At 40.0% G+C, this 22,992-nt stretch overlaps 3 protein-coding genes across 4 annotated transcripts; 2 read left to right on the forward strand and 1 right to left on the reverse strand.

The window, feature by feature from the left end:
* The first annotated feature begins 1,405 nt into the window (after positions 1–1,405).
* On the forward strand, positions 1,406–4,905 carry LOC109485157 (programmed cell death protein 2-like). The gene is made up of 7 exons (XM_019788600.1): positions 1,406–1,508; positions 1,829–1,995; positions 2,222–2,288; positions 2,423–2,940; positions 3,314–3,427; positions 3,892–4,049; positions 4,392–4,905. The coding sequence occupies exons 1-7, from the start codon at positions 1,413–1,415 to the stop codon at positions 4,526–4,528; spliced, it is 1,257 nt and encodes a 418-aa protein (XP_019644159.1). The 5' UTR covers positions 1,406–1,412; the 3' UTR covers positions 4,529–4,905.
* Positions 4,906–5,026: 121 nt separating this feature from the next.
* LOC109484708 (putative sodium-coupled neutral amino acid transporter 10) lies at positions 5,027–16,850 on the reverse strand. 2 transcript variants are annotated; one of them, XM_019788076.1, is made up of 18 exons: positions 16,376–16,850; positions 15,790–15,907; positions 15,417–15,462; positions 15,196–15,289; positions 14,686–14,826; positions 14,424–14,545; positions 14,112–14,214; positions 13,069–13,251; positions 12,236–12,353; positions 11,680–11,798; positions 11,090–11,207; positions 10,755–10,820; positions 10,188–10,267; positions 9,704–9,833; positions 8,786–8,883; positions 8,587–8,662; positions 8,041–8,354; positions 5,027–7,719 (listed from the first exon to the last, which is right to left on the reverse strand). In XM_019788076.1, the coding sequence occupies exons 1-18, from the start codon at positions 16,469–16,471 to the stop codon at positions 6,070–6,072; spliced, it is 3,672 nt and encodes a 1,223-aa protein (XP_019643635.1). In that variant the 5' UTR covers positions 16,472–16,850; the 3' UTR covers positions 5,027–6,069. The 2 variants fall into 2 exon arrangements, with proteins under 2 accessions (XP_019643635.1, XP_019643627.1); XM_019788068.1 differs by having other exon boundaries at positions 8,786–8,886.
* Positions 16,851–16,962: 112 nt separating this feature from the next.
* Positions 16,963–22,650, forward strand: LOC109482098 (AP-4 complex accessory subunit tepsin-like). The gene is made up of 15 exons (XM_019784772.1): positions 16,963–17,114; positions 17,606–17,678; positions 17,973–18,064; positions 18,274–18,367; positions 18,560–18,627; positions 18,900–18,972; positions 19,136–19,225; positions 19,333–19,542; positions 19,920–20,037; positions 20,234–20,362; positions 20,752–20,830; positions 21,179–21,313; positions 21,633–21,684; positions 21,917–22,021; positions 22,442–22,650. The coding sequence occupies exons 1-15, from the start codon at positions 17,055–17,057 to the stop codon at positions 22,648–22,650; spliced, it is 1,587 nt and encodes a 528-aa protein (XP_019640331.1). The 5' UTR covers positions 16,963–17,054.
* The last annotated feature ends 342 nt before the right edge of the window (positions 22,651–22,992 follow it).

Below are 22,992 nucleotides of genomic sequence, written 5' to 3' on the forward strand. Positions count from 1 at the left end.
CTTCAAGTACGTGTAAATATTATACATATGTCTTTTATAGAAACGCTTAAAATGTAGAGACATCATACTTTGTACACATATATTTTCGTTGCTTTTTCATCTACAATGTGTAGTGTATAGAAATATGTACATATTCTTTCGACTCCCTGAATTACTAGAACTCCATACGAATACATGGTTTTGATTTGGAGACTCCAGCAACTTATCATGGCAGTCCAGGGTTCAAAGCATATACTCGTATGATACACACGAAATGATACGCACTATCAACAGGTCCGCAAATATTTGATTATCCTCTTGTCCAATCAAGAACTCCAGTCTGCTCATCCGTTTTGTTTAGATAGTACGGACAACCACAGTATTACTAACATGTTCCAGCATTGCTTCCATGCTTCACACTGACATATTTGAAAACAAATTTTATTACTCCGCGGCAGAAATTGTGTCAACTAAACGATGTAGTAAAATCCCCCCGTGCCCCTCATCGCCCACTCCCCTTCTCTGTGTGAAGAGAACTGCCGTCCTCCCCCGCAACAGAAGCGCTGTCTTTAATCCAGCCGACCTCCGCCTGTTAGAAGTGACCCCGCGATCATTCCGCAGTCAACACACGACTCAAGGTCCGGAGGTGAGAAGAATCTCGGACCACCAGGAATGTGAAATATTGATCAACCTCATGCAAGATAACCTTGCACGCAATGACCATGGAAAACAAGCAATATTTCAGTCTGGGAACGCATCTATATAAGCTGCAACACCTGTGCTGTATACAACGTGAACCGGTAGAATTGCCCCGAGGAAGGTGACAGACGGTCAAAGAAACGTGCGTCGGCTGAATAAAACATTCGGTTGGGTCTTTTCATTCAAGCAATATCGGAGATTCGGGAGGTACATGTATCTAGAGTTTCTGTGAATTTATTGGCACAACCAAAGAGATATCGTTTGGCGTACTACAACGGACCTAGCACAAAAACCTTGCAGGTTTAGAGGACGAAAGCGCTCGAACTTGCTGTGACAAGCAAGTTCGAGTAAAGCTGCCACATTATTCCCCTTCCTTTAATTCTGCCACTCTGTTGCATTCAAATACTGTACCTACGGGCACACAAGCAAACACAAACACAAACACACGCCCACCACAGTGCGCCCACCTAAAACAACACCTCCGTACGGTGATGAGGATATTCTAGCTACTGCTAGTATTGAAGTACTGTTTTGAATTGGCAAATTGAATACTGATGCAAAAGTAGTCTTGCAAACCGCTATCCTTACAACTTAGAGCAGTTTTACGAGAGATGAAATCCTTCGGACTAGAGTGAGGACAAAAACACGTTAAGCGACTCGACGGACAATTCCAAACTGTGGCCACCTGTTTGATGCTGCACCTGTCATGTCGCAAAGTACACTGGGTAACCAACATGGCGGCGCCCGTGTTTCTAGGCGTGTTGGACGAGCCAGTCCGTGACGAACGGGACTGTTCCTCCTTATATACTAACAGAGTAGGAGGGAAACCGGTATGGATGTGTTACGCTTACCGTTTTCTGCGTATCTCTGCAGTTTTCGCACGTTGACAAGCAATAGCCAAGTCGTTTTTTGGGTAACTCTCCAGTCATAATTTTGCCCCCCTCCCCACTTCCATCGTACTACATGTACTAGTGTATACTACTTGAATACTTGCTAGTGTGTACCGATTCAGTTTTAAGATAGTATGCGTTTGCTGTGAACTACCTCTGTTTCAGTTCACATTTTAACAAATCAAATTGATATGATTCACTGTTCATTATTGATTCTATCTCAGACTCTTCCAAAATATGTTGATTCTGTCCATCCTCAGGGCTGTGCCCCCCTCCCACCCTTCCCAGAGATGCCTGTGTGTGCGTTGTGCTGCTGCACACTGACCCTTGTTGTGCAGGTGTACTGTCCCCTGGACGGCTCTCCCTATCACAGGACACTCTATCTCTTTGCCTGCTGTAGGAAGCAGTGCTGGAATAAGTCAGAAAGGTATCGTAGCTAGTACAGATGTACAGTATATTCTCAACTGTATTAGAAGAAGAAAGAAGACTAGGATAGCAAGTTTTTACTAGGGTCACTCGAAAACCAGAAACACGACATTGTTTCCTAGGCCTGAGGCTTATAACTAGGTATTCAAGTACATGTAGGTGATTGAATTGAAACCGACAGCTTAATTATTCTCACTTCTTGTGTTTTTTTGTTGTTGTTAACACAGTTGGTTTGCTGTCAGGCTTCAAGTTTCATGTGAAGATCATACTTCTGAACAGGAAGAGACAGAGGTGGTATGTACATTTTTATGAATGTAGAAACATTTTATAGAGTTATTGCTTCTTACAATTATCTTGTCTATTTCTAGAGTTCAGTTAAAACAGTACACATATCATATACATAAATCATTTGTATAATTGTATCACAGGTTTCTATGGCAACCACAGACTGGTGTGATGATGCAGATGACTGGGGTGATGAGGCAGAAGAAGAGGATCCTGTTGCCATAGCAACACCTACCACAATAGATCATCGCAGACAAGAGGAAGACAACATGACAAGTGAATCTGTCTGCATGGAACAGTTTCAGAACCTAGATATATCTGATTCTGTAGAACAGACTGGTTTTAATGACAAAGAGGACTTGAATCATGATGACAATCCTGAGAAAGGAACTGTAGACATAGAGAAAGTAGAAAATGTGCTGGTAGAGGATCTACCAGTAGATGATATAACAACTTCTTCTCTATCCAAATTATTGAGTTTGAATGTTGACACAGAAGAGCCTTCACAAGTGGAGACTGTATTTGAAGCATATTACATGAGTGTGTTTGAGGAGCCCACTGACTCCATGGTAGACTATGATGATCATGTACACAGACTCATGACAGACTATCAACAGAAGGAAGGTGTGGACCTAGCAGCTATGGAGGGCTCTGGAACAAGGTTAGTATGATTATGAAGTTAATACTATATGTATACTAGTACCTGACATACTACTATAAAGAATTTTCCATACAAATAGTAGGTGGAAAATGGTTAAAAAATAGTCTTGTTCAACATGTAGATCTTTTATCCAGAATATGTATTGTTTGTGTAAAAGAAGGTAGATGATAATTAGCATGTTTATTTTCATAATACTGACCAGTGCCTTACATTGAAACATTCTTGGCTCTTACTTTGAATTAAAAATAAAGAGAAGTAAATCTCTTTACAGCTGTTAATTTCTTTACAGCTTGACATTATTTTCCATTAAGTTTTGTTACTTGTACATGTAGCACAGCTATGGCTAAATCTACATGTAATGACTCTACACCAGTACAGGAAAGAGAGGTGGAGGAGAGAGTTACGAGAAAACCACAGCAAGACACGGGGACAAAGTCTTTCAGAAGTTTGCCAAGAGGGTGTCACTCTGTCCTGAACAGATTCTTAGGTTGGATCTTTTGCCCTTGTTTTAGAGATAGCTTTTAAATTCATGGCTTGAATACATTAATATACATGTACATATTATGAGAAGTCTATTTTCTCCTGTCTTCTGAAAGATGCCCAATGAAGGTTCAGGATTTGAAAACCAAAGTGTTAAAGTCAGTATTCTAGTCACTTATTTACATAGTCAGTTTAAACAACACAATCCCACGGTTCCGGTATATACAGTCACAGAGAAAAAATGTACACATGTAATGTTGTTACGTGGTGAGACCTCACCTGAATGCTGCTGATGTATTGAAGGCCCCAAGATATAAATGACTACTGTGCAGCTTGCTTCTGCACTGTTATTAATCGTAAATATCATACAGATCCAGAAAAATTAGTATTTCCAGTGTTAACGCACTGATACTGCATTGGGTGCCTTGAAAAGAAAAGTATGCTCATCTGATAACAATCTTCTATTGACAGATACAGCAGAGGTGGAAAGCCACTTTACATACAGGAGCCAGAGGATGCCCACATGGTGCAACCTCCATGTGCTAACTGTGGTGGACAGAGAGTTTTTGAACTCCAACTCATGCCAACCATCATCAGCATTCTGAAGACACCAGGAGTGACCAGCAATGGTAAGCAAAGAATATAGACTTTCTATGTACATTATGGCAATTGTGATGTCTGTTTTGGTGGTGTTGGCTTACTGATACTCTAACATTCTGTTCTGGACTTGGCACTCAAATTTGATAGCTTGCATGTCAAATACATGTATATTCTTTTGGCTAATAGTGGCATTGTGTTGTTAACTTTGATTATTGGGCATGGAATGGTTTGTACCAAACACTGGAAACATAGGCAGTTCTGGTTGCTTTGTTATCCTCAACTGAGGCACAAAGTGGCTTCACAACAGCTCATAGCCTTCAATTCTGCAGCTCTGAATGCCTGACTAACAGACCTGTGCCTTTATATTTCAGATCCCATGCTTGAGTTTGGTACAGTGCTGGTGTATACCTGTGCTGGAAGCTGTTGGACACAACAGACTACGTCCTGTGTGGAACATGTGGTGGTGCAGGCTGACCCATACAACCAGTTCTTCTCACAGAAACCTTAAAGGCAGTATCAGTACTAGTGTGTTAATACTGGAAATGTCTTGTATCAGAGGCCATCTGTATGATATTGACATATACTGCCCTCTATTTCATACTTTGGGCATTTAAAAATAGTGCTCACACAAGTCCTTTATTTCTTGGGACATCCAATACTAGTATATCAGCCCAGCCAGCCGGAAGTTGCCAATAAAGTTGCAATATTAGTAAAATTCCTTGTGCAAGTGAAATATAATATTCAATAGGTACATTGAAAAATTGATATGAATCTGTACTCACTAGTGGTATGTATACTTCTGCATTGTAAGACGTGCAAGACAAGTTCTGGAATAGACAATTTATTTTTTACTTACATAGACTTACAGGCTCCCATGTCTTCTTACACAATGCAATCAGTCCAGCATGTTTGATCAGAGGCCAGTCTCTAATTTTCATTTTTAACTTATTCTTTGCTAAGATAAAAATTGTGCAAAATGTTATGAGAAATTTAACAGAATGCCATCAAAATTTGCTACACGACTTTATTACCTTAGTCAGTGTATGAAACAAAATGACCGATTTTTTAGGTTACACTGCGATCCATTCCAGTATGTACAGTCAAATATACACAGCATGGAAGGTAAAATACATGTACATGTGCTGATGTTTTACCATAAATGTGCGGGATGTGGCATAACTAACATTCATAGACTGCAATGTGGCGAGCAGCTTTAGAAAAGTTATGGTAAACAGTGAAGTTTCTGAAGGTACATGTATTATTGTGGAATCAGAAACTATTACTTTTTTCAGTATTGCAGTATGCATGGTGCTCTACCTGTTTATGTGCTGAGAAGTTGTCTACATTTGCTTAGTCCTGTGCACAAAGTGTTACTATCTTTACATAATACTAGTAAGCCTTATTTTCTTGAACATGCCCATAAAACATTTGCTTTGTACATGAATATCTTACAAAACTGTATCAGGGCTCCATCTAATACTGTTCTCGGCTAAAGCACTTGCAACAGATTCGTTTACCACAGGCAACAAGTGCAGTAAGGCAGAGCCTAACAACAGATATGCAATACAACAATTACTTTTAAGCCACAGAACTTTCTTGAAATCTGTAGTATGTACATATTGCGGGTACACTTCCTACATTCTAACATCTTGCAGAGATATTTTGTAGATCTTCAAGGAATGTGACATTAAAAAATGCTTCACAGAAGGTGTAAGGAGATTGTCTTAATGACTAATTGTCTACCCAGAGTCTTGGCTATGTATGAGAACTATTGCTACACTCTTTGCTTAAAAGTACATATGAATATTCAAAATGTACAGCATGTTGACAGCTATCATTAGATACAGAGATGATGGTGTATGTATGCAGAGATTAGACCTGTGAAGGCAAATCAAAATGCGATGAAGGGCTTTTTTATGTCATAAAATCTCATTAGTAATATTGTGTATTTGTAATACTGGGCATTGCATTTGTAAAACAACCATTTTAAGGTCACCAGGCTTAGTTAACCATTTTACACCAGAACTAAAAATAAAATTCCATAGAAGTCTATTTCCTGAACTCTTTTCTATGATCGTTATCATTCTTTTTATCAGGATGTGCTTTGAGATCCCTAACCTGAGCTAGGTTGACCAGGTTGGGACCCTCAGCTTGGCCCACTAAGTCTTTTTGAAGGCTGCCAGCATCAACCACCATGTCAACATTATTGTTCCCATCGACAGGAAGGTTTTCTTCTTTTTTGTAGTTGTTGAAATCCCATTTCTCATCTTTTCCCTCTTCTTTTACCTCTTTGAACTTCATCTTTTCTTCTTTCATGCCTTCAACTTCATCATGGACTACACTTTCACCTGGTAAATTCTGAAGGATTTTCTCCCTTGCTTTGCTTTCGTCATGACCCTTATTTGACTCGAGGGCCTCCACAGGTTTGATCGGCACGTGGTACTTTAAGTCCCGGTTCAACTGGTTCATGTTGACTGCTGCCTCCTTAACCTCTTCCGGGACTTCTTTCTTGACCAACCTGGCATCATTATTGCTGTTGAGATTGTGGCCTTCTGCATTGATGGCATCTTTTACAGAATCCTGCTGATTTCCTTGGACCTGTAGTTGATCAGCAGCTGGTAGCAGGCCATCTCTCGGCACCTCGACAATCTCCATGTCACCAACAGCCCTCTCCACTCTATGATGTACAGGATTTGCATCTGGAAGTCCTTCTTGGGCATCATGGATGTCTGGATCCAAGCCTCTGACCTGCTTCTCAACTACTTTCTTGCTGTCAACTGGATTTAAGTGCATGTCAACGTCTAGCCTTTGTTGCATTGCCATGTCTTGATCAGGAAGCTTGACGTTGTTAGCTACTCCCTGGTCTATCTGTCCGCCAATGTCTGGATGAGGGTCCACAGCCTGCTTTGCTAGCTTCACCTGTCCGTCTGCCGCCTTTCCTTGATTCATTTTCATACCATCCATGGCAGCAGCCTGCTTCAAGTTCCCATCTACCAGATGCCCCGCTTGGATTCCTACATTATCAGCTATCTCCTGCTGCATCCCAGCATTTGCCAGGATGCCCTGATGGAGTTCTGCAACCTCCAGTGCGGCATTGTTCACCATGACTTCATGATTGTTCGCTCCTCCATCCATAACATTGCCTTGCTGCTGCCCGAGGTCTCCCAGACCCCCCTGTTGTAAGTTACCGTGCTGTAAGGAATCTCCGAGAGCTATCGGTTGCAACGCTGGATTAACAGGTTGGTGGAGTTTGGGAACTACATCCTGGTGCAGCTGTCCACCTGCAAGCTGTTGCTGCAGTGCCATGTCCACAACATGACCTTGCTGCAGAACGTCCCCGATGCCCTTCTGTTGTAAATCTACCACAGGCTGGTTTAACCCCACGTCTACGAGCCCTGCCTGCTGTTGGATGTCTGCACCCTTCTGTAGTACGACTCCCCCAGCAGCTTGTTGCTGCATGACTCCCCCGGCGGCTTGTTGCAGAATGACTCCCCCGGCAGCTTGTTGTGGCATGACTCCCCCGGCGGCTTGTTGCGGGACCCTGACATGGTCCCCGTCCTGCCTCTGCTGGTCTTCATCAACGGTGTCCTTTGCCTTGTGCTCCTTCAGCTCATCCAACAGCTGCTGCTGTACCTCCAGCAGCTTCTCCTGCTGTTCCTGCTGCTTCTGGATGATGTCCAGCAGCTGTTTCTTTTGACCCTGGAGTAAACACACAAACACATATCGCATGAGGCACAGCATTTACACAGTCTCTACATTGGAGAAGTATCAGCCTCAGTGCACAGTAAACCATTAGTCATGTTAGCCCTGATGATCATCAAAACGTTGGTTTGTATTAGACAAAAATGGTTGTGAATACAAGAATCACCAACCTGATGAAATTATTTATATAAATTTGTTTCTATATTTTTCCAAATAAAGCATTCTGGATTTCACACAATTTTCAGAAAATATGCCTTGTTTGATATGGTTGAACATTGAATGAGCAATTCTTAACAGTGTGAACTTGAGATTACTAACCTCATCTTTCTCTTCCTCATCTTCTTCCTCTTTCTCTCTATGCTCTTTATCTTTGTGCTCTTTCTTGTCTTTGCCTTCATGGTCTTCGTCTTTCCGTTCTTTGTCTTCTTGCTCCTTGTCTTCATGGTCTTTGTCTTCATGCTCTTTCTTGACATACTCTTTAGCAACCTCTGCTTCCTTCATGTTATCTTCTTCATCCACATCATGTTTATCTTGTGCTTCCTCCATGTCTACTTGCTTTTCATGTTTCTTGGCAGATTCTTTGTCGTCTTCTTTGTCTTCAAAATCTTCTAGCTCTCTTTCATCCTCATCATCTGTGTACAATCAAAATTTACTGAAACATCTGAAACATCTCAAATATAAACTTAGAATTTGACTTAAACACTTGTCATAAAGAGCTATTGACCTGAATGGCTGAAATACACCCACATGTGTAAAAAAAAGGAACATACTTCCTGATCTATTCTAATCTAAACTTATCTTCACAAACATTGACTAACATGAAAGTAGCATGGGTTACAAAAGCTGTAGGCATAGATTTCAAACCTGGGTCTTTTCCAGCTCCCTCCTGATCTGTATCCTTGTTCTCATCCTCATCCTTGTGATGTTGCTCCCACTGCTCCTACACATGTATATAAGCATCACTTAAGTACTTACTTAGATAGCATAGGACAGTAAAACTTGAATCTGCCAATCTACAGATGTTACTGAACTGATACATTATGGAGATGTTATGAAAACCTACCCTCGAGTCTTCATTATCAGGTTGAACATCATCCATGTCTTTCTTAGGCTCCTTTGGTTCATGTGGAATGGGGGGTTCTAGCCTGCTGTCATCCTTATCTGCTGCAAATTTCAAAGATCAAATTTTTATATAAACACAAAATGAAGAGCTAATCATAAGCATCCTTGTGAATAGTGGTGCATACCTAAACCAACATTTAGGTTCGGGTCCGGATTCAAGTCCAGAGGTTTAGGTTCAGTTCCGGACTTGTAAGTTCGGACCTAAACCCATGGCATATACAAAATTGCATGTTGGCAACCTTGCAATGTTGTCTGGGTGAAATTTTGGCCACATAACATGGAGGCCGGTACTTGACGATGCCCAATGGCAATTTTTTCTTCATTTTGCAGCAAAGATTTTGCAATCTATGGAAGGTTTTAGGTGGTTTGGAAATAAAAGGGGTATGTGAAATGGTCTTTTATGGTAATAAGTCCGGACTCGGTTCTTGACTTTTAGGTTTTTTTGGACTTGAACCTAAACATTCTTACAAGTCCGGATCCAAGTACAGTGAACCGGTATGCACCACTACTTGTGAATATGATAGTCAATAGTATTTTACAAGAATGCTGGCAACACAGCTGTCTTTATTTTTAAAAATAGGTTATTAGGAATAGCCACACAGCATTAAAGTGCAGAAAAAGCATCCAGGGCTTGAAATCCCACCTGCATATACTATTATACAGGATTGATAAATTAAAATTGACACTGTGCAAGTCCTGGAAGAAGTATTTCAAGCCCGGCCTGGACAAGCAAGATGATCATTAACACTTTACATATTCTAACCTACATGTGGTCACTGATTTCTCTTATACGTTTTATATGTTACACTAAGTCTTGCTACATTAAACTCTCAATCAGTCACTGCTTGGTATTACTTGCCTTTGTCCTCTCCCTGTTTTTCCCTGTCTTTATCCTTTTCCTCCTCTTCTTCATCCTTTTCTCCTGGTTTGTCAACCTGTACTTCCTGGTCATCCTTTCCTTTTCCCTCCTTCACAGCAGGTACATCAACCTTGTATTAAAATAGACAATAAAACCTTGAAACAAGGTAACATTTGCAGAGTAAATGCATAATATTAACCTTCACATGGTCCAGCCTAACAAACTACTGTTTATCCTTACTCAAACACATTCATAATCTGGAGACCAGCCCCTCCAAATATGTCCTGCTACAAAATGTAACCCAATTTGTTTGAAGAAGAAGAAACTGAGCAAAAACAATATGTTTTCTGTCTGCAGAGGTCTACATAAAAGTAAACCATAAAAAGTAGCACATGATGATGTTACAAACTTGTTTTATGACTGTCTTAGTGAGATGCACAAAAAAGCTGTTCTTCAGTGGAAAGTGTGCAAGTATTCTGTATACCTGGACATTGTCTTTATGATGTTCTTCCCCATCCTTCTCCTGTCCACCCCCACGGTCATCATCATCTTTGTCAGATCCACCTGTGGATGGAAACATAAGTTATGATACTGATTATAGTGTGAGCCAGTGGTAAAGACTAACCAACACACAAAATAACATCACAAACAATTACTGCTCTGTCTATTCCCACTTACTTAAACAACTTCATTAAAAAGGTGACCAGCCCTTACAACTGTCAAGCCACTTGCTACAACATATTATTCAACACCACATGAGGTCTATGAAGGTAAACATAATCATTGCTAAGTTTCAAATATGACACTCTTAAAAGTGAAAATTCAAGCACAAGGGTGACCTACAGAGATGGCCAATCAGCACCATGAACAGAGTTAGACTAATCTGACACATTCAGCCAATGAGGGCCTGGGAGAGTGGCAGTGATAGCAATCAGCACTAAGGACACAGGCAGAATGTAGGGAAGATGTTGCAAACATGTTTAACTTGTCCTGTATGAATCCCTAGAAACATTTTTAAAACTCCTTATGATATTTTCAAAGCCTTACACACCTCCAAGTGACTGCAGTGACTCCACAGCATCATTCTTGTCCACTCCGCCAATCACATTTCTCACAGCTTAATGAACAAAACACAAACATTAGAGGGTAATTATAAATTTGTGAATTCATAAAGCTGAAGATTCTTTTTAACAGTCTTTCACAGTGAAATAACAAGGGCTAATACAGGCAAATGGATATTTCTGGTAGAAGAGATCATAAATATGGTTGCAATGACTGCCACTGATCACGTTGGCTTAATTACTTTATTATTAAAATAAAATGGGCCTTTAAAAAATCTGTCTGAGCTATACACCACGACAAGTTTGTGAGGAGTCTAATATTTACCAAAGTCTGGTACGTTGTCCACGATAGGTTTGACTTGGACGTCAGGTGCCTCACCAGGAGTAGTGAGTGTTGTGTATGTACTGGCCACCAGTACACTCACTCCTACAAACAACGCAATCTGCATGTACAGAAATACTAGTTATACACATGCTTGAATACTGTGTTGCTTCATATCCAACATAAAAAACAATACTAGTATGAAATACATTCTTGTAAATGGAAAGAGATACTGACATGTCAAATTACCAGTATATCTAGATACGATTCTTTTAAACTTTAATTCTTCAATAAATAGTTAATGCATTACTACGCCTTTAGTATGAATGCCTATAATGTACATTTGTATTCTGCAAGTAACGTTACATGTAATTAAGTTGCTTCAAGTATACATGTAGCAATACATGTACAATGTGTATGAGAAAGTACCTAGAGCAAGCCTGGAAGTCAACAATTTACAAAGTCTCAGCAAGACAAGTCACAATACACAGTGTTCAAGAATGTGGATATAACATTTGGAGCTAAGAGTATTGTTAAAACCATGCAATGTACATGATACATATGTACATTTGATGTTGGTTTGTATACTGCACCTGTGCTGTGATTTTGCCTGAGCTTTGTGCGCTGAAGACATTCAAGAACATGAGTGAAGGGAAGATAAAACAGATCAGCACTCCAGTAGTGGCTCCTGTCAGCGCCAGGACTGTCTCAACTGGGAGGGTAAAGTGGACAAAATAGAAATACATTTCATCAAATAAGTACATGTACATTTTAATGCTAAACTAAACATTTTAACATAGTTCTGTGTTGGAAATCATTTTTACATTCAAACTTGTGAAATTGATTCACTGTTTTTCTTTTCATTAAAATTTCATTTGAATTTTTCTTATGTAAGTTCACAACCTTTTCTTCACAATAATGCTCTATATATAATACTATGATGATACTTACTGAATGTGCTTTACAATACAATGGCATTCTTGTCCTTCTACCATGAAGTTCTTTACTGCCTATTAATTACTTTTAATGAGTATACTGTTGTAGAGATGTACGCATATATGCAAGTATACTGTATACAGGCAAGAAATGGCCATCTGGTTTTTGGCAATGCCTCAAGACAGTTATTTCTTGAAGCATTCTTCTACTTACTGTTAGGGATGACAATCCCAGTGATGAGAGAAAAGATGATGATACTCATAGTGATGGCTTTGAACCTCAGAGGGGGGATGTAGTTTCCTCCTGTAGGGATGTTCTCTAATGTTGGGACCTACGGAGGAAAAGTCAAGTTGGATGGTTGCATTTTTAGCACATGCATAATGGTCACCTTCACATGGTGATGGTCTAGCCCAACAAAATACTGCTCTGTTTATTCTTACTCAAACACATTCATATATATATGGTGACCAGCCCCTAGCCTGCTACTTGCTACATAATGCATTCCAACACCACAGATTGCCTGCTACAGCACCAGTTACCATGGTGACAGCTGTCTTGTCCAGGTCATTGATCGTTTTTGTTTGGAATGGATGCAGAAGAAGAAGAGATGGAGCAAAAACAATGCTTTTCTTCTGCGAAGATAAAAATAACAATCTTTGTATCAACTTCCTAGATAACAAAACATGGCAAAAACACAAATATTTTGTCAATGGCCCTGGCTGTTTTTCAACTATCACACACTGTAACAAGCTGCTAGGGTGCCCAAACTTATATTACTTCTTTCTAAGCACAATAGCTATCTAACAACTACAAATTATGACCATACCACATCCAAAACATAGACCACAGGTTTTGTTGTAGTACAATAAAAAGCTGCTAGGGAGCCCAAAACCTAATCATTTCAAGGTCTCATCAAGACCTACTGACATGTCAAATATCAAGACAATCCTATCCTTCTCAAGTTATTGGATTTACACATAGACAGACACACACACACACGAAAGGAACCGAAAACTAAACCTTGGAGAAGGTAGAAAGAAACCCACATGTTTTCTGAAGAACAGTGTGTCGATGCTCTGTCTGCAGGGGAAGATCATGAGGGGGAAGCTGACAGCCACTGACAGACAGAACCCCATCTTCACCACTTCTGCCATGAACGTGGACGAAAAGTTCAACAAGACGTCACCCTTCACCAGCTCACAAAACGCCACGTATCCGAAGAAGCCAACCTGAAAGAACAGTTGAACTATTAGTGATTAACAGTGTATGAAATGTTTGTGAATAATTTCATCAGGTTGGCAAGGGACTGTAAGGTTCTTTGTTCAACAACCAGTGGGTTTTCACATCTGACGTTTCAGTAAAAGGCAACAATGAATGGTTCTGATTAGAGCTGTGTACCGGTACGCAGTACCGATACTGTACCGGAAAAATTGATTAGGTACAGGTCCAAAATACCTAATCCCTCAGTACCGGTACTGTACCTAAACAATTTCACACCAATTTTATGCCTATTTGTGACCTCAAATGTGTAAATAGCTGGTTAACAATGGGTCCCTGTGTAAGGACAGTGTGTTCATGAAAACAATAACACCTAAGTTTTGCCTATATTTTATCTGAGCATTCGCCATAAACAAAGAATAAACCTTAACTATCAAGTTTGTTTGTTTTTTTTGTTATTGAAGGAGTTCAGAAGAGCATATAAATTGGTCCAATTGTTCAGGTACAGGTTCAGGTCCGGACCTGTACCTAAACCTGTGTACCTGTACCTGTACCTGTACCTAAAATTTGTTTAGGTACACAGCTCTAGTTCTGATTCATACTGCAACTAGGTGTTGTTTCTGCAATATTACAAATTAGTTGGTCACGAAAATATTGGAGGTGAAAACTCACTGGTTGTTGAATTAAGAGACTTATCAATATTGTATAGGGCATGAAATGTATTGGTCCTCTACTCCCAAAATGTACAGAGCTATCAAAATACCAGTATTCTGCATTGTCTATCCATCCACACAATCAAACAAAAACACAAATCTAGAAACTCGACTTAAAAACATTAAAGAACAGGTCCTGAAGAAATGTGTGCACTTACACAGAGGTAGATACTCCCCACCATGTTGATGGCATCCTGTACGATGTTGTTCATCCTTTTGACTGACGGTTCATCAAGGGCACCATACAGCACAAACAGCTGACTGTGGTTAAGAACATAAACAGACAGAGAAAAAATCTTAATCTTTGACATGTATGTATACTGTGTTACCTAAGACTGTGGCCACCCTCCGCTAACACATCTGTACCAAAGTAACAAATAATTCTATCAAGTATTCATGATACAGCAGTCTTCATGTAAACTGGCTGTCATTCTTAGCAATTTTCCAATCATAACAACACCACAACATACGTTTGACATGCAAATGCCATAGAGAAGATGGGGAGACATTTGAAGATGCCTGCCGGCCTCCACATCTCCACTCTCTGGATCCAGGACCCTGACACCAGGTTTGGAATCGCCCACATTAACACCTAGAACAACAAATGCAATAAAATAAAATTGTCAAATAACAGAAGAGGTAGAGGTAGACAATTTGAGGCCGTAGGGGCAGTAGGTTGTTAATCCACTGTAACTAGGGCGCGGTATTGGAAGAAGAAGCCACCAGTCTTACCTCTACGATGAAGACAGAGTAGAAGAGAAGTGAGATGGTGCTGACTGCTGTAAAGCTGGTGATGTCTCTCATCATCCCCAGAGGTGTGACGATCACTATGGCAACAAACACCAGCAGCCCCGCCCGCAGACTGGCAGTATTCTAGGGCAGAGTAACGAGTATATTACTGTACATGTATATGTTTTGTATTATTACATATCAGTTTCACCTTGCTAAAGCACACACATGGACAAGCATGTATAACCCTCGTTAGAAAAAAAAAATGGATGAAAAAAAAAACAGGCAATGAATGACTAGCACAAAAACTTGACAATGATGCTATGGCCCATACTGCCATAGCATCATTGTCAAGTGGGTATAACATGGTTGGAGTTTAACACCTCTAGTAACATGATCACTGTAAATCACACTATCATCACACTATCTGTGTGATGACACAAAGCACAGAATCTTATAAAAAGTACATATACATGTATATGTGGCTACAAAGTAAATGTTGTTCAGACCTACCTCTAGTCCTGTCATCTCTGCAATTATAGCAGGTCCCAAGTCACCGATGATGACATAGAACGCCACACATGTTCCCAACAGTAACCCAATAATACTGAAAATATAAACATTTCAGTGAAATAATGTCTACATGGGTCAATTTCCCATGAATGGCTAAAGCAAAAACAAGAAAGGTACATGAACATGCAAATACAACTTCAAAACTGAACATGTAATCTCACCTTATTTCTACAGCTAACTTCCCAGCTGCTCCAAAAGTATGTAAGGCTGTAGAGGAAGTATGAATAACATAAATCTTTCTACTCACGGTGTTCTACTTCAAGTGGAAACAAACTATAATTATTTTCTGGAGCCAAAATAATGCAGTTTTAAATGAGACACAATTCTTATACAAACTTATGTTTTCACAACGTTACATGTGCAGAAAGAAACTTTATTGTACGAACATTATTACGTTTTATTATGACTGTTTACACATTTATTCCCAAGAAGCTTGAAGTAAGCATCTAACACTCAAGTTGTCTATCGACTCTTTTTTTGTTATTCAAATTTTGCTATATTACAAATGGCATTTAGCAAACATAAAAACCCTACCCAGGAACTCATAGGAGCGTTTTCGAGCTGCGAACGCTGTCTTGAGCAGCAGGTTACAGGAGACTCTGGTGAGGTAGGCTGAACACAGCAGCAGGAGGGACCCCAGCAGGATGCCACACTGGTGAGGGGAGGAACAACACACAGAATAAAACAACAATACAGTGTAAATTAGAGAACAATAATTTATTGATCATTCAAATTCTGAGGTAACTTTGCTTTTAATTTATTAATCAAGTTTGGTTGCAGTCATACAGAGGTGGGGGCATGTTCATAATCCAAGATCAAAAGATGCAAAAGTCACTCAGTTTGATTTATGTACAAAATCATAAATTCTAATTCAAACCAATCTGAGCCCTTAAAATATGGGTGATTGTTGTCATCAATAAAAAAAATATATATATTATAACGTTAAAGCGACAGGATGGTTTACTTGCTTAGATTACTTCCAGCAGTGCCACGTAGTAATAATTTTTGTTCTGCCAAAGTTCAGGGTATTTGTACATTTGAACCAGAAATAGCACAATAGCAGTATCACCCCCCCTTGTCTAAACACCTGCCTAAAGTACAACAGCACCTGTTGACTTACCTCTTTAAAACAGTACGGCGTGGCCAGGATACTGACTCCTATGATGGAGTTTCCCAGGTTTAACACGAAAGGCCAGTTGTTGTGGCGGCCTGACATGATGGTAAGCCCCCGTTCGTCGTCTATCTTGGAAAACTGTCCAAACTCTCTCTCACGGAATAAAATAGACCTCTGTTCTCACCTGTCCGACAGGTTTTTCTCACCTTTGTTACCTGACACAGGTCATGCGTACGTGTTTTAAAATTCTAAAGAATAAATAAACAGCAACACCGTGTATACGCGCTACGTGATCATCTTCTAGGATTTCTTGCCAGACATCAAAAACAAAACTTCCGAGTTCCCACGTTGACGGGAAAAGTCGAGGATGTCGCTGTGTTCCGAGTTGTGACACAAATCGCTCCGATCGGAAGAATTCCGTCCAAGAAAGTCAACAAACTTCATTCAGTCAGAAACACACCAGCCAAATCAAATATGGCGGCCACGTGGCAACGCATGCGCTCTCATAATATTATGAATCAACATTTAAAGCATAATTTTATCCCGTATTTAAGAAAAAACAAAGAAAACATAAATTTGTATTGATAATTTCAAGAATCATAAAAAAATCTGTAGAATTTCACCCTAACAGATGTGACTGATATTTTGCTCGGTTTACCCCTGGGGAAAAGTTGACTATTCCAAGATGGCTGCCACGAGCGGAGTTGTTTCCGGTTTAGTCGAAAAAGTTACATTTGTAGGAAAGGTAAGGAAGTTATTAGAACGTAACCGTGTGTTTATGACGGCCACGTATCTGTAGCATCATTTACAATGATTCTATTTCTGCCTTTCATTGTAGTTTGTTAAAAATATCAAACTAAGTCTGGATGCCCCGCGACCCTGGATGCCCCTCCCCACGCTTATAAATATTTTTGTCAACATCAGATGTACACGATTGCGTAATGACGTACATGTATTACTTTTTTTCGTCACTTTTATACGTTGCCATCCTGCAGCATGCTTATACAGTACGTTGTTGAGTTTCCTACTGACGAAGTATGCATCATTCATGATAGCCTGTGTATACACAAGCTCTCGGCTGGAGGTTAATGACCCCCACCCCAAGCGGCGGCCGCCAGGAGCGCGATTTAGTCAGGCTACATTCATGAGTACAACGTCAGAATACAAAAATATATAACTTATATCTTATGTTTTGCCCATAGCGTCCTTGATGTATTTATATTTTCATGTCTGCAGCTCCCTACGCTGGTAAAAGCCACATCTGATGACGAAAGCCCGACTCCAGGATATCTGTATCAGGAGATCAATGGTACGACTTAATACACAGAGACTCGAACATCAAGACATGATTGCTCAAGTGTCCATGAAAACGAAATTGTCATTACTGTTCTGTGCAGTAAATTTGAGGTATTATTTCTTTGGCTTGTTTGTGTTTGTTTTAAAGTTCACCCGATTGTCCCCGTCTCATGTTGCTAGTACGTACTAGTACTAGTACTTGATTGGCAAAGAATTGTTGACAACTTAACATACCCTGGTATGCGTAGTATGTGTTGATAGTCCCTATGAAGATACATGTAGTTATGTAGTTACATTGTTGTTCCAGCCATGCTCCATGAGTCCAGCAGCCAGTGCCAGCAGGTGCTGGACTACCTTGTGGACAGGCTTAACAAAGACTCTTTCCATGTGAAGATCAAGGTCAGTTTACACAAGTCACAAACATTAAAGCTTTGTCATGGTTGCATTTCCTAATTTGCCAGCTATGACATCTTTTGTATCAACTGATTTACGCAGAATTCCAGTTAAACCTCTGGAACTTGTGTGAGTTTGATAAATCTGTGTCAGACTGAATGATATCTACTACTGCTAGGATGACTTTTGACTTTGTGGCCCCTCCCCTGCTGCAGGTGCTACGTGTGATGAAACACCTGATAGAAAATGGGCCGTCAGAGTTTCAGCAGGGGCTAAGGAGGAGGGCAGAGGGCATCAAGGCAGCGACAAGTAAGGAGTTAAACTCCTCAAAACCATATCTGTGGAGAAAGACATAATTATATCCCTTAAGCTATATTTTAAGCACTTTAAACAGTTATAATGTTCACCCTTACATTCTTTGCTGTCAAAACATCATGTGTCTCCCTCCTATACATATACATGTAACGTTACATGTATAATATAACTTTTTTTGTCTTGTAGGTTACAGTGGACCTCCTGACCCTCTCCATGGCCATGCACCCTATGTGGTAGTGAGAAAAACTGCTACAGTAAGTCAATAAATACTTGGAATACTTCAGCTAGAATATATGACATACTGTAAATGTAAATGTAAATGTGTACCATGTAAGCCTAGAACTCCAAGCACGTACATTGTACATGTTAGAGGCACCTGGTAGTGTCCTGATTAGGTGAATGGGATGTCTGACATGTCATGTTCATATCTTCTCAAGTATGGATATAAAAAGCAACATATTGTATTGTTCTTTTGCATTTCCCATGATATGAGTGAACTGAACTGTTTCTCCATTTCTTTTAACAGGAAGTCTCCTCCATCCTGTTTAACACAGAAAACTGTGAGCGATCTCCCAACAGGCCTTTATCTGCAAACAACAGTAAGGATTTAGTTTTGTTATTAACTCAATATCTCTGCAGCTGTGTATATATATGGGTGTCTATTGCTTGCTAGAATCTCGGACCAACTTATCTCAATAAACTTAGCTCAATAAACGTTCAGTCTATTCTTCATCATATTCTGTCCTACTTTAACCCTTGCAGGACTAAGTGTTCAGACTGGCATTGGTAACCTCCAGACGTCACCTGGCAGAATGCAGGGGTTTGGAAACACAGCAGCACAGAACACTAACAGTGAGTTTACACTGCGTTATGTGTAGGATGTTTTACTTGCAGAAAATGTCTTCTCCAAGCCATTTTGCTCCTTGCTTATTTCATCATGTAATGTCTAATTTTCCCAGAATCTTTAGGTACGACCATCCTGTCCAACTTGAAGGGGTGGACAGAGGGCGTGTCCAACAACAATCAGTACCAGCCAATAGGAGGGCAGCCCCTTCAACCCCACAGTTCTGGTGCCGTGGTGGGCGGGTACAAGCCGGCCATGATTGACACCTCTGGGGGACAGCCAGGAATGCAGTATTCTCCTCAAGTCTCTCCTCAGAGGAAAACACGTAGGATGATCTTCAGTTTCTTTTTAGGCATGAAAGAAAATTACAATATTTCATGTTGTCATGAAAGTTCATCTATGTTGATAGAGTTAAAAGTTAAAACTTTTGATCCAATACAAAAGATTGTTCTCACCTAGAGCTTTTGGCCAGTCACACAATCTGGTCTTCTTAGACTGACCCAGTAAGACTAAGGCTTCTCTGAAGTTTGACATACATCAACTCTGTGTATTGAAGAAGACCTCTAGTGATCGTTCGAAAGCTCTAGGTGAGAACAACTCTTTATTTTAACTTTAATAATATACAATACTTTTGTATTTCATATTCACCAGTTAACGTAGAAATGATGAAATTTGACAACATCTTCTTTTCTATGACTGTAGACCACACTGCAGGTAAAGCTGGGGGAGGCTGGGAGGACTCTACTCTGAAGCGTTACCATGGCAACAACACACATAGCAAATCTGACAACAGTGGTGACAGCACGGAACTCTCAGAGAGGTTAGTTCCTGAAAATACTCTCCAAATGTGTACTAATATTTACACTACCATGTGTTGGTATACCATGTATGCGAACATAAAAGTACCATGAACAAGTCAAGAATTGCAGCATTGAATGCATCAGTAATCAGGCATCAGCAGGATACATGTAGTTTGAGGATGAATGAAAAGTGTTGAGATTTTCCTGTATCTGTAGGTTAGAGACAGTGTCAGTAGAAGACAGGACCCATGAGACACAGCTGATAGCCGACTATACCAGCTGTCTCGGACAGGCTCCGTCCACACGACCCCCCAGTAGGGACGAGCTTCAACAGTTTGTCAAAAGGTGGGTTACCTAACATGTAATATGACCAACTGTAGGTCTAGCCCATTTGGAATTTGGGCTGCAAGATACAGCTAAAACACCAGGCATATCAGATGAATTATTGCAAAAAGATCCAAGTTCCAAGTTTCATACAGTCATTCTGATCAGTTTTTTTTTTACTTATAAGTGTGATTAAATAATATATTTTATCATACAATGTAACTGATACATGTATTTCATAAATCAAAAAGTTATGTTAAGCACATGTTGCCATTTCTGATTGAAGGCATATCCACATGAGGAAAAAAAGCAATGAACACCAGAGAAAGTAGATAGGTTGTTGGCAATTTGACCTGTTGGATTTGGTAGTGTGTATGCTGACTGTCCTACAACTGTTGTTCTGTTGTCAGGTGCTCTGCTCTGAACTGTGATGTGATTTTACAACTCCTGAATGACAAACTCAGTCACTCAGATGCTCAGGTACAACTGGTAAGTTTGGTCACATCATTTTATACTTTCTCTTCACAGAGTTAAAAACATCAGGGTGTAGCTACTAGCTATAGAGTTATGTAGAAGAAAAAAATCCTTCAGTAGTGAAGACAAATTTCTGTTTAGTCATATTCTTTTATCTGTACATTTTTGTTGAAAAGGGGGTTGATGCAAAGTATGATTTGGCATCCTGTTTTTTTCCTACTGCCACAATTACTAAAACTACACTGTAGATATTAATTTATTATTATTAATTAGCATTCAAGATGGGCCATGTTGCCCAGTACAATATTGTGCATAGATAAAGGTGTCAATAATTGCTTTATTACTATCTGTCTGAATGTGTAGAGGATCCTGTTTGTACTGGAACACCTGATGAAGACAGATCTGGTGACAACAGAACAGCTGTTAGAACTGTTCAGACCGACACTGGAGACCCTCAGTACAGGCAGACAGGGGGCACAGCAGGCTAAAGCCACCAAGGTGGGCCTGGCTTCAGATATGTTAGGGTAGAGATTGTGATCTACTAGCCTCTACCAGGCTTCAGGAAGCAGCTGGAAAGAGTAGATATTGGCCAAATAGAAAGATGACATGCCAGGGGAGTTGGTCCATGCTAATAGAACAGTTTGCCGCTCCCATCTTGAAAGCTTTATCCTTGTAAAAGTTGCATGTCAGACATACAGAAGTGAATTTGACCATCTTTGTCACAGCCCAAGTCTTGTAAGTGCTCATAATGGACTTAAACTTAGGGGCTCCTCTCAGGAAGAAATCTCAACCATTGGTCTTGTGATCATCTTTTCAGATTCTCCGACAGCTTACCTTCCTACCACCACCGCAACCACCACAAAAGACAGGTACTACTTCATGTATTAAATTTGTGTTGTATGTCTTTCTGTTATTATACATTCCCTGCGACCAACTAGTTCAGACTGGTCTTCTGTACTGTACCATTAGATGTACATCATAGAAGTCATCAGTAGCTTAGATATTCTCAAAATGTGATTCATTGGCAACTTCTTCTTATCACATGGTGTAAGGTTGTTAGTATTTCCATGGTATTTCTCATTATTTGTCTTTCTTCTACAGAAGAAGTCCTGTACATGCCACCTACATCCCTAGAAGTTGAAGCCCCTAACAGTTCAAAATTTCAAACTTCCCTCTTCTCTGGAATGAAACTGCAAACTGGTGTAGGTAAACACTTAGTCAACATTGAGACAAATGCTGCAGGTGAAAGTGCAGTTTCTCAAACTCTGTTAGATAACCAAGACATACAACGTACACAGAATGACTTACAAGCAGGTACTCAGCGGCAAACGTCTTCCTCGAAAACCTCACATCTGCAAGACTTGTTATTTCTGGACATCTCTGATTCAAGTGGGAGAACAGGAGAGAAAACTCAGCATAACAACAATGTACCCATACTTAACGCAGAACAGGAGAATGATATGGTGCAAGAACAAATCAAGGAAGGGAACTCAAGTGAGGTTTTACTTGAAGAATATCTTACCTCAGGAAGTTCAGTTCAAGAACTTTCAAGTCAGCCTGCTAGTGTGCCTGAGATGGAGCCAAGAGCAGAGGTTGAAAATACTGTCAGTAATTTCACATTTCTAGACAGAACATTACCTGGGGAAAAGCGGAACAACCTGAACCAAAATGGCACAGTGGAAAATAGAGACAGGGCAGGGAAGGAGAAGACTGAGAAGGCAAGTGGTCGAGAACAGGGCAGAAGCACCCCCTTGAGTAAGAAGAAAATAGCTGCAGGTCGTAGTGCTGACCCCTTTAACTTTGTGCAAGATGCTATGCAAGCTTGCCAAAAGTGATGTACATGTACAGAAGAATGGGGAAAAATACAACTGAGACTTGAATTCTAATGTGGTATCTTTTTTTTACCATGCATACATGTTCTATTTCCACAGTAAATGGCACTCTATGCTGTTTTCCATGACAAGTTGTGTGGAAAGGAAACTTATATATGAACTAGAAAGGCCAATATTTGCTTTGGAGCAAATACAGCGATGGGTTCACCACATTTTACGACATGGCAGGGAAAGAATGGGAAACACAAGGGAAAACAATGATTTACATTGATATAACTATAATATGAAGTAAAATACAACTAAAACAACAGTTGGATAGCTATTCCCTACTTTATTGGTTAGGAT

The sequence above is a fragment of the Branchiostoma belcheri genome, unplaced genomic scaffold (assembly GCF_001625305.1).
Source record: "Branchiostoma belcheri isolate BF01 breed outbred unplaced genomic scaffold, Haploidv18h27 scaffold11, whole genome shotgun sequence".
NCBI lineage: Eukaryota > Metazoa > Chordata > Leptocardii > Amphioxiformes > Branchiostomatidae > Branchiostoma > Branchiostoma belcheri.